This window comes from Geotrypetes seraphini, chromosome 7, assembly GCF_902459505.1.
Source record: "Geotrypetes seraphini chromosome 7, aGeoSer1.1, whole genome shotgun sequence".
Taxonomy (NCBI): Eukaryota; Metazoa; Chordata; class Amphibia; order Gymnophiona; family Dermophiidae; genus Geotrypetes; species Geotrypetes seraphini.
In genome coordinates, this window is record NC_047090.1 from 89512074 (window position 1) to 89529300 (window position 17227).

The 17227-nt window shown below is 42.5% G+C and overlaps 1 protein-coding gene across 4 annotated transcripts in view; it reads right to left on the minus strand.

Annotated features, from left to right (window-relative positions):
- The window catches only part of NPAS3 (neuronal PAS domain protein 3), a 1959780-nt gene that overhangs the window by 640246 nt on the left and 1302307 nt on the right, over nt 1–17227 (minus strand). For all 4 annotated transcript variants that reach the window (XM_033951269.1, XM_033951270.1, XM_033951266.1 and 1 more), the window contains one exon: nt 8098–8187. In XM_033951269.1, the coding sequence (XP_033807160.1) occupies nt 8098–8187 (90 nt within the window). The remainder of the gene's footprint in view (nt 1–8097; nt 8188–17227) is intronic.

Consider the following 17227-nt stretch of genomic DNA (forward strand, 5'->3'; position numbering starts at 1 on the left):
CCTTTTAAATAGGCACTTATCTTGTAAGATACTCTTGAGCAGGGAATCCGAAAATTTGAAACAAATAAATGAGAGGAAGTGATAGAAAGAGCAAGAGAGGGAGAGGGAGTAAAAAGAATGAGAGAATTGGGCGCTCTGTAGAGTGGGGGAGCAGTGGTGGAGAGAAGCGCCTGCCCCCCCCCCTGTCTTCCATGTGGTTCTGCCCGACGCAGTTATGCTTGGACCCGTGCCACAGGAATTTCTCACAGCGCAGCCTCTCGGGCCACTGGAAGCCAAACTTGTTCCTCAGAGCCTTGCAGCCCTGCCGCACCCGCTTGCAGATGGACCGGCACGGCAGGAGGGCCTGCTCCAGCACCTTGCACACCAGGGCGTTCATGGAGCAGAGGAAGAACTTGAGCTCCGGGGAGCAGTGCACCTTCACCAACGGGTAGAACTGGTGCACCTCCAGGCCGGCGTCCTCCTGGTTCGTGTGGCCCAGCAAGTCCACAGTTAATTACTAGGTTCTGGTTGTAGGTAATGTCCATGAACAGGTGGATGGAGATGGGCTGGCAGAAGTCGTGGTCCTGGATGGAGATGCCCCTTTCCCCATGGAACTGACCATAGCACGCCACCCAAAAGTTCAGGAAGGGCAGTGGCAGAGAGGCCGGACAGTGCCAGACGCCAGGGAGAGGCATGGCGGGCAGATTGGAGCACGAAATCACTGCAATAAAAACAAAATCTTCAATTCTGCGGCTTGTGGAGGCCAAATGGATCCACCATGCAAAGAAAGTTTTCAGGATAGGAGCTCATGAGCACCCAGTTTTCCAAACGGGCTCTGCACACTGCACATGACTGATGCAAAGCCTTCCCTCCGACGTCAGCTCTGATGTCGGGGAAAGACTTCTGGTCGGCTATGTGTTCATGCTGCAGGCAGGAAAAGAAAATGAGCCTCTCGGCTCGAGCTGCCTCCAACTCCTGCTGTTATCTGGACGCAAACGCGGGACTCAGAAGGGGTTGAACGTGGGAGGCAAATGCGGGACAAAGAAGGGGGGAGGGAGTGCGTTTTTGGACACAGAAGGCATGAACTTGGGAGAGAGGATGGAGGAAGGTAGGGAAAGAGATGCTGAGGTGGGGGAGGGAATAGAAAGGGAGAATTGGGTGTGGGTGTGTCAGTGAGAGGGAAAGAGAGATGGTTGTGTACATGGGGAATGGAAGAAAGGAGAATTTTTGGTCATAGGATGGGAGTGAGGTACAGATGAGAGGGAGAAATGTGGTGAAAAGGGGAAATGTGGTGGAAAGGGACAGATTGAAAGGGATGCAAGAGGGAGGAATGTTGGACATAGTGGTGAAGGGAATGGAGGGAGAGATGTGGCATGGTGCTGGAAAGGGGTGATAAAAAGAGAAATGTTGGGCATGAGGCTGGTGGGCAGGGGTGAAAGATGCTGATGGTCCAGGGGATGAGAGAGGAATAAATGCTGGACCATGGTAGGAGGAACCAATGGACATCAAAAGAAGAATTAAGGGACCAACTTGATGGAAAAATAAGTCTCCAGACAACAAAGGTAAAAAATGGAATTTATTGACTAAAATATGTTAGCTTTGGAAATATATATAACAGATGTCTTTGTATTGTGTTCAAAAGAAAAGGAAATGCATTTCTGATTTAATTTCTACAGTGTTGAAGTATTTGCTGACTCTTGGTGGGGATCCCCAAGCAGAGGACCTCCTCTATAGATGGCCAGAACTCCCCTCCACCAAGTGCAGCAGTCGCTGGCAGCATCCGTGAGCCACTGAGATGCCAGCATCTGTGACTCAGGGACGCCACTACTGCCTGCCAAACTTGGCAAAAGGAATCCCCAGCCAACTGCAGAGGAAGCCCTAAGCAGACAGCTTGGGGGTCCTTATCAGCTGAGTATTTATATTTTATATTTATATTAGAGGCTCTGGTAAAAACCCATTTACAAAGAATATTTCCAAATTAATAAAGTGTCTTTGCTTATTTGTAAATGGGTCTCTACCAGAGCCTTTAATTCAGTAGCATAATTAAATGAAATAACTACGGGTGGGGATGGATTTGATTCTAGTGGGGACGGATTTGACTCCAGTGGGGATGGATTTGACTCCAGTGGGGATGGGAGGGGACGGATTTGATTTCTGTCCCCACGCAACTCTCTAGTGGAGACAAAGACTTTGTCTGAATTAAAGAAAACTTGGGACAGGCATGTGGGAGAGGAGGAGATAGTGGATGCTGAAGATGGGCAGGATGGATAGGCCATTTGGTCTTTATCTGCTTTCATGTTTCTATAAGAACATAAGAATAGCCTTACTGGGTCAGACCAATAGTCCATCAATGGAAAGGTGGGAGAAGGGAGTTATGATAGAGACATTTAAATATCTATGTGGCATAAATACATATGAGGTGAGACTCTCAATTGAAATGAAACTCCAGAGTGAGAGGGCATAGAATGAGGATAAGAAGTGATAGGCTCAGGAGTAATCTAAGGAAATACTTTTTTACAGAAAGGGTGGTAGATGCGTGGAATAGTCTCCTGGTAGAAGTGGTGGAGACAGAGACTGTCTGAATTCAAGAAAGCATAGGACAAGCACGTGGGATCTCTTAGGGAGAGGAGGAGATAGTGGATGTTGTGAATGGGAAGACTGGATGGGACAATTGGCCTATATCTCCCATCAAAAACAAAATAACTAAGTGACTGTGATCTTGGGCTGCTATGATTTTAATGACATTCCTTTCATTTTTCCACAACTATTGTATATTTTAGAATTGTGAATCACTCTGGTCCGATAAAGGTGAGTGAGATATCAAGTTTTTAAACATAAACTTTAAAAAAGTCAGTTTATAGTTCCTTCAGTTTCCAAAACAGTGCCTTTCTGAACTCATTCTCATAAGGAAAAATGACTAAATCTCTTAGAGTTCTGTGCATGATAAGGCTAAATAAAAAATAAACATGACCAGAAACTCTTATTAAAGTTGAGCAGGGCCTTAATACTACCACTTATAGGAACCCCCCTACTTCAGGGCAAATTGAAGTAGTAAAAGTAGGGGGAGGGAGGGGTGAAAACAGTTGCTGAATACAACAGGAGCAGGGCTAGTGATATGCTGAAATTAGACAACTTTCACTCATTGTATGTCTTTAAGACCTCATAAAGACTGGTTAAAAAAATTAAAACCTAATAGTAAACCTGCCTTCTTTTAATGTGAACTCTTTCCTTCTCCACAAGGGACTAAGTCAAGGTAAAAAAAAAAAAAATTCCTAGAACCTTCCATGTAATACATTTTAATGGTCTCTCTCTGCAAGTTCTCGACTCCTATGACTCCCTGTCACAGTGTCAGCTCCCAAGATAATGCAGGGTACTCCATAAACATTCGGTAATAGCACACAAGGGAAGTACTATTAATGTGCCCCTTTCCCTGCCAGGCATAGGAGGGGCAAAGTTCAAAACAACGGAGAGAAGCAACTTCATTTGCTCTCAATAAATTAATCATGACCCTTTCTGTGAGAAAGTTTCTCCAGTGTAAGTTTGTTTCTGAGCAGATAATATTCTGGCACATGGCCTACTGCATATCACTTCACGGCACAATATGTCATATATACAAGGAGTAAAATTTTGGCCCACGGCGTTCAGTGGTATTTTGATTAGAATTAGAGTGGGATATTCAGTACTGGGCCTAATCTGGCTATCAGGACTGAATACCTGGGATTTTTACAGCCACTGGAATTATCCAGGTATCCCCAATAACTAATGGGGCATTTTCCCACAGGTACTATATAGGTTACCCAAATTTGGGTGCAATATTGAGATGTGCATGCAACTTGAATGGATAATGAGCCAATCAAAAGAATAATTAGATACTAAATGCAAATTAATTGGGTAATGAGCCAATCAAAAGAATAATTGGATACTAACAACCAATTATTGACAGTTAAGTGGTAACAATTGAATTTGTGTGCACCTCTTGTTGCATAGTATTCTACAACTATAGGGCAGTGTATCGCAAACTGTGTGCCGTGGCAGATTCCAGGTGTGCCACGAGATGCCCAAGGAGGAGAGGCACTGGTGCCAGCTGACTGCTTACAGGATGTGCTTCTCGTGGCAAGAGGCATGTCCTATAGGCAGTCAGCTGGTGCCAGTGCCTCTCCTGCTATCCGCACCTCTTCCTCTCCAGAACTCCACTACCGGCGGCAATAGGAGTCTCAGGGCTGTGGCTGGAACACATCTGTGCATGTGCAAATGTCTACATGATGACATCATACATGCAAGTGATGTCATCATGTTGACGTCTGCACACTTCCGGATGCCCTCCAGCCGTGGCCCCACAATTAGTGTGCCACAGATTTTAAAAGTTTGTGGCACACTGCCATAGGGTGTTCAACTCCTATAGCGTTTACCTTAAAAGTGGGCATGGACATGGCAGAGGTATAGGTGGATCAGGGGCATTCCTAAAATTTGGACCCAGTGCTACAGAATAGCATGTCAGTGCACCCAACTTGGGCACCAGCATTTACATCAGGTTTCATCAAGCCTTGAAAATGGGCATTGGAAAAGGTTGGCACTATATGCTATTCTATAAAGGGCATGCACCTTTTAAAGAATTACACTTACAATAGGTCCTCATTCTATAAATGGCACATAAAACCAAGGTGTCAAGGAACATGGCACATAACACATATCGATCATAAGTTGTGGTAACAGCAGATAGCGTAGCTGGTTTTATGAAAAGTTTGGACAATTTCCTGGAGGAAAAGTCCATAGTCTGTTATTGAGAAAGACACGGGAGAAGCCACTGCTTGCCCTGGATCGGTAGCATGGAATGTTGCTACTCTTTGGGTTTTTGCCAGGTACTAGTGACCTGAATTGGCCACCATGAGAGCGGGCTACTGGGCTTGATGGATCATTGGTCTGACCCAGTAAGGCTATTCATAGTCCTTATGTTCTTATAAGTTAAGAACCATTTGCAGAATCGCACCTAACGACATCCAAATTAGACTTAGGTGCAAGTAGATGTAAAAACCTTAGACACATCCTATGTATGCCAGGGTTTTCTTGGCCTAAATATCAGTGCCTAAGTCCAATTTAGGCACCTACATGCAAAATACGCCCAATATCTGCCCCTAACCATGCCCACTTTCTGGTAGGCATCTACCCAAAAGTGGAAGGCGCCTACCGAGTTAGCCGCCTACCACCCAATTGATGCCAATTATGACCTCATTATTGGTCCCGATTAGCTTTTTAAATAATTAAGTTAGGCGCCTAGATTGGCTAAGTGCAACAATTAGGCACCATTTATATAATCTGGACCTTAGTGCCGGTCTTTTCCAGTGTCCATTTTTGAGTGTCATTTACAGAATCTAGCCTTTTATGGCCTATCTGTTCAGTTAGTTATCTAGGACAACAACATTGAATATCAGTGGTACTTGCATAACTTCTGGGTCTGCTCCAACTCTGCTTCCACATCACCCAGGCACTAAAGGGTTAATTCTCTATACCTAAAGTTAGGCCCCGGGATGAGGTACAATAAATGCCAGTTCTATACCGGCAATTACAAGTGTAACTGCTTATAGACTACTAGGAAAAGTCTACAGTTACATGCCTAACTTTAGGGATAAACACCTACACCAGCTCAATGGTTGATTTAAATACTCGTGCCTATCTGTAGTTAGTTAGACACATAACTGCTAATATTCTATAACTTGTGCACATGCCTCTGATCCACCCATGCCCCTTCCATGTCCAGTTACATGCTATGAAATCTGTGCTTACAATTTGCAGGATCCTGACTAAGGGCAGTCACGTGCATAATTAGCACCAATTATAGTCAACTATTGGTTAACAACATTTAGCAGCTAATTATTATATTAAATTGTTCATGTAATTGACTGTATTCTATAACTTGCATCCAACTTTGCATGTTAAGCGTAAAGTTGTGTGCACAATTTTATAGAGTTAGGGGTAATTGAATAGTGCTGCAGGGTTCAAGCACTATTCAGTAAGACTCTCGTTACATGCTATGCATATAAGCGTTCGGAACAACCAGATACAATAACCAGGAAGGAGCCTCTTCCGCTTGGTTAAATTGCTCTAAATATCAACCCTACAGTCAGTAAATGCTAAGTCTGGATTCTCTAATTAGCAACAAACCAACTCAACACAGGAAACCACTGATATAAATAGTTCCAATAAAGGGTGCAGCATCAACCAATGTGAGGTGTTTTCCTACATGAAAACAGGTGAAATAATGACTTTAGAATGCTGTATAACAGTTAAAATACTTAGACTAATATTCTGCAAAAAACAACCAAGTCCTGCTTGTTATTTTAAACAAATAGCACCAGCAACAAGTAAAACCAGTCATCTGAGTTTGGTACTTGACAAATCAGAAACATAACACGTTTAGGGCAGCATTTAGTATTTGTTACCCTCATAATGTACAATTTTTGTGTGAGCTCCTTTTTTTTTTTTACTCTTGTGCGCACTTAAACTTTGGTTTGGTTTTACAATTTTTGAGTCTACGAAGAGAATCTGTGCTGTGGAGAATGACATGGGGACAGAATTTGTCCCTGTCCCCATCTCTGCAATTAATCATGGGAAACCATCCCCGTGTTATTCTTTAAGAAGAGGGAAGAATCAAAGTATGAATGGGAATAGCTACTGACCCTCAAGCATTGCATTGAAGAATGCTGGTGTAGAAGGATTGAGGTTGAGCTAGACGTTAAAGAATGAGACGGGATGGTTTCCTGCGGTTATTCATGGGGACGAGGACAAATTCTGTTGCCATGCCATTGCCAAGGCCCCAGCTAAGAATCAGAAGGCAGTCCAGAGAGCAGTTCCTGGAAGATGCCTCATAAAAGTAGAGGTCAAAACCCAAGTTCCAAGTTTGTGCAGCACCTAAAGGGCCATGAAGAACATGCCCATCAGAGCCAACCATTCTTATTCTTACTAGCACAAAGCCTTTCCACTATCATTCCGGAAAACAAGATGACATTGCAGAACTCACAGGCCCTTGAAATTCTTCTACAAGCTCCAAATTCTGATGTTTTATCTGCTATAGGGCAGGATTCACACTGTGGAGATTTTCTTCAGTGTTCTAAGACCTGGTTGTTTCTTGCTCTAAAATATATTTGGGATACAGCAGTTAAACACTGGGCTAGATTGTGGTCTCTTAGATCCCCTCATACAAAACCACAGTAGCGATTCCAGTGTGGCAAATGCGATGCAGCCCATTCAGTTCCTACCGTGGCTTTGTAAAAGGGCCCCTTAGCTTTTGGTTTCATATCTGCCAACAAAGGGGCCCTTTTACTAAAGTGCAGTAAAACCTGGGTTTACCATGTTCTAATGTGGGACTTGCCCAAATTTACCGTGGCATATTTTGTAGGCTTTCTGTTTTTCTTTTTTTATCGCAGGTCATGCATGCACTATTTGCATTAGTGCATTGTACCTCCCAAAAATTAACACAGGAGTACTTACTGCCTCTTATTTAGGAGGTGCGTTAACCCTATGTTATCGAGTTAGCATGTGATAATCAGAATGCATTGGCTGGATAATGCTTCCATGCCCATTTTCCTCCCATGACATGTCTCCTTCCCAAAAATATTTTAATACAAAGCTAATAAAGAGTTTAGCACAACCTAACAGGCAAAATACTGTATAATGTTTTAATGCATTTTGTGGAAAGTCTTTTCTGGTTCGCTAAACACATGTCAGAGATTAATGTCCCTTAGTAGAAGGGTCCCAAAGTCTATTTATGACATTTGACAATTTTGCTTGAAGCTCCTGTGCCACTTTTTCCACTAACTAAGCAGTTTCTTCTCATGTCTCCTTTCTAAAAGTCTGTTGTGAAATCTACCTTTTGGGCTTTCTAACATACTGAGACTGTAGTACACTGAAGATATGCTTAGAAAAAGACTCATACAGTACACTGCTGTTATTGTTAATGAAAATCAAGCATGCAAAATTCTCCATAGCAGACTTTGAATTTGGACCTTTCTCTCCTAGTTATGCTGGGAGAGTTCAGAGGTAGGGGAACATAAGGCAAGAATGAACACACAAAAAAGAACACGGGTAGCCTGACTGACCACCACATTTTTGGTAGAAACTTACTTGAGAAAGGCCTAAATAGATGGAGACGGTTTCTGATATGTACAAAAATTTTCCTTCTTGATTTAGTGCAAATACAAATCCATCCAGGGACTGCGGAAGAAAAAAAGAAATAAAGTTAAGATTGAGATTTAATGAAGCAATAATATCAGCAGTTAAAGTAGAAAGCACAGTTTGATTTCACCAAGCCTAGGCTTTTGGTCCCACTCTACATGCCTAAAAATGAGGGCATCGTAAACACTCCTTGCTTTTCCAATGCCTCATGATACCATCAACTTAGCTTTATGGCCAAAAATCACACAAATAATTTTTTTTTGTACAAACATTAATCTATTTTTTGCATGTTTTAAAATTTATTGACATTTAACTACAATGAAACTAACAGAAACACTAAAGCAAAAGTCATTATCAAAGAAATATTTAATGCAACAAAACAAAACTTACCCCCCCTAAATATTCAGTCAACAGCGGACAGTGTTCCTTTGTCCGCCACTAGCATTAAAACAGGATATTCAATGCCAGGCCCTGTCTGGGTTTTGGCAATGACTACCCATTTTTTAAAGCTGGCTACCACGTGACTGGTTAATACTCAGATTTAACCAGCCATGGTTTAGTTGATAAAGAGAGGACAGCTATTTATGTGGTCTTACTTATCCTCTAAACCTGGCCGGTTATGTCTGAATATCGGGATAATAACATAGTAAATGACAGCAAATAAAGACCTGAATGGTGCATCCAGTCTGCCCATTAGTTATACCCATTAAAAATACATGATTAAATTAACTTGTCTCTTCTTTGGTATTTCTGGGTCAAAGACTGTAAAGTCCACTTGGTATTGTCCTAGATTCCAAATGCTGAAGTTGCCATCCAAGCTCACTCCAGCCTATCCAACCATCCTGTTTGAAGGATATCTACCATAAAGGCCCCCTTTTACAAAGGTGCGTTAGCCATTTTAGCACACGCATAGATTTAGCGTGCTCTAAACGCTAAGGCGTCTATAGACTTATAATGGGCGCGTTAACATTTAGCGCTTGCTAAAATAGCTAATGCGCCATTGTAAAAGGGGGGTCAAAGTCAGTCTAGTAACATCTCATGTTCCAAGTTAGTGGAGTTCCCATTGATGCCCTCTGCAGCCCATCCTACACCAAATCACCACATATGGGACACAGACCGTGCAAGGCTGTCCAGTTCCGGTCTTAGTTCTTTAATTTACAACCTTTGTTTTCTAATTAAAGATCCTCTATGTTTATCCCATGTCTTTTTGAATTCCATCACTGTTTTCATTTCCACAACTTCCCTCGGGAGGGCATTCCAGGCATCTACCACCCTCTCCATGAAAAAGAATTTCCTAACATTGCTCCTGAGTCTTCTTCCCTGGAACCTCAAATTATGCCCTCTAGTTTTACCATTTTCTCTTCTCTGAAAAAGATTTGGTTCTATATTAATATGTTTCAAGTTTTTAACATCTGTATCATATCTCTCCTGTCCCTCCGCTTCTCCAGAGTATACATATTTAGGTCTTCCAGTTTCTTCTCATACTTATTTTGGTTCAAACCTCTTACCATTTTTGTCGCCTTCCTCTGGACCACTTCAAGTCTTTTTATATCCTTCACCAGTTACGGCCTCCAAAACTGAACACAATACTCCAAGTGCGGCCTCACCAAAGGCCTATAAAGGGGAATCAACACCTCTTTTCTGCTGTTTATTCCTTTTTCTATATAGTCTAGCATCCTTCAGGCTTCAGCCATCACCTTATCACACTGTTTGTCTATTTATTTAGTTAATTCGTTTTCTATCCCGTTGTCCCCAAAGAGCTCAGTACGGGTTACATAGATGCCTTTAGATCCTAAGACAAAATCACCACAAGGTCCCTCTCTCCATCAGTGCTTATCAGCCTCACACCTCCCAGCACATAAGGTTCCCTCAGATTTCTAACCCCCAAATACATCACTTTGCACTTCTTCATATTGAAGTTTAGTTGCCAGATGTTAGACCATTCTTCTAACTTTTGCTGATCCTTTTTTGTGTTTTCTATTCCCTCCGGGGTGTCCGCTCTGTTACAAATCTTGGTATCATCCGCAAAAAGGCTAACTTTACTTTCTAACCCTTCTGCAATATCGCTTACAAACATATTGGACAGAATCGGTCCCAGCATCAATCCCTGAGGCACTCCACTTCTCACCTTTCCCTCCTCCAAGCAAATTCCATTAACTACCACCCTCTGGAGTCTGTCTGTCAACCAGCTTCTAATCCAGTTCACCACTTTGGGCCCTAACTTCAGTCCATGGAGTTTGTTTAAGAGCATCCTATGAGGAGCCATGTCAAAGGCTTTGCTGAAATCTAAGTAAATTACATCTAGTGCACATCCTTGATCTAATTCTCTGGTCACCCAGTCAAATAATTCAGATTTGTTTGGCACGATTTACCTTTAGTAAACCCATGTTGCCTTGGATCTTGCAATCCATTAGATTCTAAGAATTTCACTATCCTTTCCTTCAGCAATGTTTGCATTATTTTTCCAATAACTGAAGTGAGGCTTACTGGCCTGTAGTTTCCCGCTTCATCTCTGCAACCACTTTTGTGTAGAGAGACCGCATCCGCTCTTCTCTAGTCCCGCGGAACCTCTCCTGTCTCTAAAGATTTATTGAACAAATCTTTAAGAGGACCCGCCAGAACCTCTCGAAGCTCCCTCAATATCCTGGGATGGATCCTGTCCAGTCCCATAACTTTGTCCACCTTCAGTTTTACAAGTTGTTCATAAACACTGTCTTCAGTGAATGGTGTTGTATGCACTCCATTCTCAGGTGTAACTTTGCTAACCAATTGCGGTTCTTCTCCATGTTTTTCTTTTGTGAATACCGAACAGAAGTACTGTATTTGTTTAGCACATTTGCTTTGTACTCATCACTCTCCACATATCAGTTCATACCTTCTTTCAGTCTCGTAATTCCATTTTTTGTCTTTCTCCTTTAACTAATATACCTGAAAAAATTTATGTCTCCCTTTTTTATATTTATAGCCATTTGCTCTTCCGCTCTCGCCAGACGTATCTCTCTCTTAACTTCTTTCAGTTTCATCCGATATTCCTTTCTATATTCCTATTCTTGAGTTTTTTAATATTCCACGAACACCAATTCTTTTGCCTTTATTTTTTCCGCCACTAATTTGGAGAACCATATCAGTTTCCTTTTCTCTTATTTTTATTTATTTTCTTCACATAAAGGTCAACAGCTCTTTTTATTGCACCTTTATCTTGGACCACTGTTTTCCCACTTCTCTTATGTCTTCCCAACCAATCAGCTTTCTTCAGGTACTCTCCTATGCTACTAAAGTCCTTCCGTTTGAAATCCAGGACTTTGAGTTTTGTGTGGCCATCCTACACTTTTTGCTGCTATATCGAACCAAACTGTATGATGATCACTACTTCCCAGGTGGGCTCCCACGTGGACATTAGAGATACTTTCTCCATTTGCGAGCACCAGATCCAGTATCGCTTTTTCCCTTGTGGGTTCCGTCACCATTTCTCTGAACACCATTTGAAAGGCATCCACGATCTCCCTACGTTTTTCCAATTTCACAGATGGAACTTTCCAGTCTGAATGTGGTAGGTTGAAATCACCCAGCAACAGCACCTCCCCTTCCCCTTTCTTTCCAAACTTTTGTATATCTGTAATCAGATCTTTGTCAATTTTCTGCGATTGGGTCAGAGGTCTTTGGACAACACCCAAGTTGATAGAAGTTCCATCTTCTCTTTTCACTTGGATATCATAGAGAGCTACTCCTCCACTTTTTCAACCATCTCTGTCCTTCCTACAAAGATTAAAGCCCGGTATGTTGGTGTCCCATCCATGGGAATCACTGAACCATGTCTCTGTGCTAGCAACAATATCCAAGTCTGCCTCTAACATCAGGGCTTGGAGATCCTGATTTTTGTTGCTTAGATTGTGGGTGTTTGTGGTCATTGCTTTCCAGTTTTTAATTTCAGCTTATTTCCTGTTGCATCACTAGGAAGTGAATTGCTAATATTGTTGCTTTCATTACTATCTTTATTATCATCAAATCTTATCTTTTGCTGGGGTGGCCACCGGAAGTAAACTAAACCTTAAGCTTATATACCGCATCTTCTCTATATATTTTGAGCTCGACAGGGTTTACAAAAAAATTAAAAAGGAAGTACAGTGGTGGTAGAGGGAAGTGGAAATTTACATTTTTGGAAATAGTCAAGTTTTCAGGTGTCTTTGTAGTTTTAAATTGGGATCGTTGTGAGTGGTTGAGAATTTGGACAAATATTTTCTTTATTGTGTTATACTGTATTTCAGGGTAATTGCCATGTGAGAAAGTTTTCACAAAATAGTAGATGAAGGTACACAAGTTTAGCAAAGAGGAGAATTATTAGTGCAGCAATTTCTAGACTAAGTGATGTGGTGCCCTAGTGCACAACTCACTGGGGAGTTGTGTAATATTTTAAGAACCCTGTGGAATGGCTGCCTGAGCACTGAGATCCATGCTGTTTGAGGAAGTCAGCACAGGCTTCAACCGCTGATGTGGGCACTCCCGGACATGCTCGGTATAGTGAGCATGTGCAGGACTCCTATCATTAGTGAATATGAAGAATAGTGCAATGAACAAATTGATCTATGCAGTCATGATATGTTTATGTTGTGGTATGTTGCCCCTGAGGAAAAATTTTGAAACATGAATTCATATCAGGAGAGGTGGACATTTACAGAGATAAACAGAATGACAAATTGAACAGATACGGTAAGTTAAATTGTTACAAAACTAAGGCGTTATAATGTATTTGTAGATACATACATATATAAAACAAGTTTTTTAGCCCGTTACATTAATGGGTGCTAGAATAGCATTTTATTATTATAGATAAAGAAACCTGCAGTGATCCTCACTTCTAGCCACTTCCTCCAATCTCTCTAGAGTCCCTACTGATCTTCTGTCTCACTCCTCTACGCTTCCCGTCATCTCTTTTGTCCAATCACCTTCAACTCTTGGACAGAAGCATTTCCTACAAAGACAGCTTTGAGCATCCTCCCATTCCCTCTTCCACAGCCGCCACCACCAATATGTCCGCCCAGGCGAGCCGCAGCGTTTTCTTCTGTGTGCAGCGTGCAGGCGTTGCGTCACGGGGTGGTGACGTCCAGGCCTCGCACTGCCACGTCTCTCCTGGGCCGCAACAAAGAGGGCAGGGAGTGCTGGCGGTTTATGTGTTGGGGGAGGGTCTCGCTCCCTTCTCAGTCGCTCGGAAGCCTTTCCCAGGACCTGCTCTGGCTAAGGAGGGTGCCCGCTACCCTTGATGCTGGGGCTGCCCCCTCCCTCCTGGGCGGGGACGGACATGCAGCCAATTGCAACTTTTCAGTGCTGAGGAGTTGTGGCCCTTGGTGACATAGTAAGCGCGCATGCACACTCTTGCCGGCACATCCCGACAGATCAGATCCCAGGGAACACGCGGTGAGAGTGCACATGCGCGCGTAACATTTTATTATTATAGATGGATCAATGAAGAAGTTGGCTGTGTATGAGCAGTGGCACAGTGCGGGTGGGACCAGGAAGTGACATCAGAGGGAGAGCCGAGGCCGATGTGGGCAGCAAGTTGGAGATTCTGATCATACCGACGAAGAGCTAGAGGTATGGAAGGGGGAAGGGAAAGTGCGCATATGTTCAAATTTATAGTTTGATTACAGTTGGCCTTTTGGTCGAGGTTCCTTGTATGATGTACTCATGACCAGAACTAACTGGTAGTGGAAGTTCCCATACCCTCTCTTTCTCTTATTCTGTTTCCTGTTTGTGCTAGATCTACCTGGCTTTACTACTAACTGTGCATGACAGGAGGCTCCCAGGCAGATAGCCTAAAGGGGAGGGAACAAGTTTTATTTGCCCAACAGCCAAAGCTACAAAGGATACAAGATCCCATGAGTTTAGCCTCCAGAGGAGGTTTACAAGAAGGAAGATTAGCAGAGGTAAGAAACCTAATCTTTCATTCTTTCCTTTGTCTTTCAAGATCCCCCAGCATTTTTTGACATCATTTTTTGACTCTATGTTGAGAGCTGTGGGAGAGGGTTATTAGGGATGAGGGTTTCATGCAGGCTGCTGAGAGGGGTAGTCGGAGGGGGTCTGGAGGGTTATGTTCTGACTACCACAGGAGGATCATGGAATAGGATTATGTTCTGGCTGCAGAGAAGAGGAATTATATTCTGCCTGCACAGAAAGATAAGAGTGGATACTTTAAGGATGCCTGGAGGTACAGGCGGACAAGGGGAGGGTGTTTTGTATAATATTAGGATCTGAGGGTGGGAGGTACTGTTGGTGATTATACTTGCCCCTTGCATGTAACCTCCTAGGTCTAAAATGGCTGCTATTTTTGGACCATGCCTGCACCATTTGCCTATCATACCCCCTATACATCTGTAACCCTCCTGTATACTTGCCCAGAGAGTGACTCTATAAAATTGGTATTTGTATGTGTATGTGATCAAGATGTGAAAATACTGCTATTTACATAGCTTAATTCTTGTACAATGGCCTCCAAAATGTTCCAACTTTGAATTTTGATTACAAGATCATCATAACTATGTTGTTTAAATGTAATCATTGAACCTAATTTTTATGCATGCTTTTATAGCTTATAGTGATTCAAAGTGCGCATTTTATGAAAAATAGAAGGGATATATCTTTGTCAAAAATTTCCCTTCAACGACATCAACATTTAAAATGCAAATGCTCATGAACAACCTTTCCATGGACACATTTCAACCAGTCTTTTTGAAGGGGGTATTTAAATTTATGACATAGTATACTCACAGTGTAAGGTCAAAACCATAATCACACTATTTCCATTACTGCAGTACTGAGGGATCTGACTAATCTGTCTCTTTGCTTATGCTTGAAATCAGATCCTCTTGGAAGCCGAAAGTCTGAAGATAGGAATGGCTGAGCTAAACCTGAAAACCTCCTTTGTTTTCCAAAAATACAAAAAATAAATAAAATAAAAATCACTGTCTGGGGCTTTAAAATATTGCATTCTTCATCTTCCTGATTAATTCTAAAGCAATGTTGGCCAGACATTAACTTTGGCAGACATATGCTCCTCTCTGATGAGGCGAGTAGTGGAAGTGCTTCAAAATTTACCCCCTCCCACTCAAAAACTGGGTACATTTGCTAAGACAAAGCGCACACTGGGAGACAAACACTTTGGCAGAGATATCGTGTTAAAAGAAGGCACTCTAATTTATATTTATGAATGAATAAAAATGTAAATCTACATGACCGACTTTCTTGAAGTAAAAACATTTACACTGTGCAAGGAGTTTATAGTGTCTTATAAATCATCCTCCTCTCCTCTGAGATGATTAGCGGCATCTCCTTGAATTCTAACATCCGTAATGGGTGAAAGTTCTGGAATGCGATTATAGAGAAGCTCACACTGAGACGTGGGCAAGGACATGATCGGGAACACTTCCATATCAGCCTTAACAGTCTTTGTAATAAGTCAATGTGTCTGGGAAAGGCTATTCATTTATCTTGGCTATAGCCAGAGAGCAACATTACCTCTCCTCCCTTCAACCCCCTTCCCCACTATAAACAGACCCTATCTCCTTCAAGACAAACCAAACCAAAAAAAATGTGATCACTGTGATGTCTCTGTGTGACAATTCCTTTCATATTATAATGGCTCTTCGTGATAATAAATGGAAACTCTTGGAAGCTCTATCCCTAAGAGCTCATCTTGAACAGTAATTACAACAGTCAAATTCTGCCATAATATATTTGTAATATAACACTAACAAATTTGTTCTCCTCCCCCAGCCTGTTTTAATACATAAATAAACCATCATTAAGGCCCCTATAAGCCACATTGACTATTCAACTGTTAGCATGCTAATATTAAGAGTAGGTTTCACTTTCTTGACTGGACATCTATGATGCGTTTCAACTGATGCAAATAAAGGCAGTGGCGTAGTAAGGAGGGGAAGGCGGACCACCCCGGGTACCATCTTGGTGGGGGCACTGGAACCCGTCCTCCACCCCCAGCTCTTCACCCCCTACTACCGCGCGCACCCTTTCCCTTCTTTAACATTCTCGGCGTGAGCAGCAAACCCAACCTGCTGCTCGTGCCAGCGTTGGCTCTTCCTCTGATGTTATTTCCTGGACCCAGAAGTCCTGGACCCAGAAGCCTAGGAAGTGACGCCAGAGGAAGAGCCGACAATGGCACGAGCAGCATGTTGGGGTTGCTGCTCACGCCGGGAATGTCAAAGAGATACGGGGGAAGGGAAAGGGCACGCATGCGTGGCAGGATGGGGTGGGGAAGGAGTGGATGGGGGACGGAGAAGGGGGCAGGGGGGGCACCACTGCCCCGGGTGCATCTCGTCCTCGCTAGGCCACTGAATAAAGGGGTCGTTTTTACTATGTTGTGGCAAAATGTGGCCATAGCATACCCGTAGGCATGTCTCTCCTACATGCTAAGGGCATTTTTCCTGCAGCCCATAAAAATGGCCTTTTTGTATTTACTGTATTATTGGCCAGGTGCTTATATTGTCTATTAGTGCACAACCATTAGCATGTATGCACTTACCACCATCTATTTTGTAGGTGGTATGTACCCATGTGTTATTCCTGTGTGATAATGTAGCTGGACTAACTGATTAGCATGGAAACATCCACTCTGTGCATCTAAACACACCCTCTCAAAAATATTAAAAATATTTTAAAGCTCACAACACATTCATTTGGCCTTTAGGCCTAGATTCTATAAACAATACTTGAAATTAGGCACCGATTGGTGCGTTTAGTCAACCTAGGTACCTAACTTAATTATTCAATTAAGCTTAATTGGCACCATTAATTGAAAGCACCATTAAAAACAATTTAAAAACGATTAAAAAATTAATTAGCTGGTAGGCACCTAACTCAGTAGGCACCTACTACAGGTGCCTACTGCGTGGTGCTTACCAGAAAGTAGGCGTAGTTAGGGGTAGATTCTGGGCAGATTTGGGGCATGATTTGATTTAAGTGCACTCATTTAGGCCAAGAAAACCCTGGCATAAATGGGAATGCACCGAATGTAAGGACGCCTCGTGACACCTAAGCCCACTTAAGCACTGCTAGGTGCGATTCTATA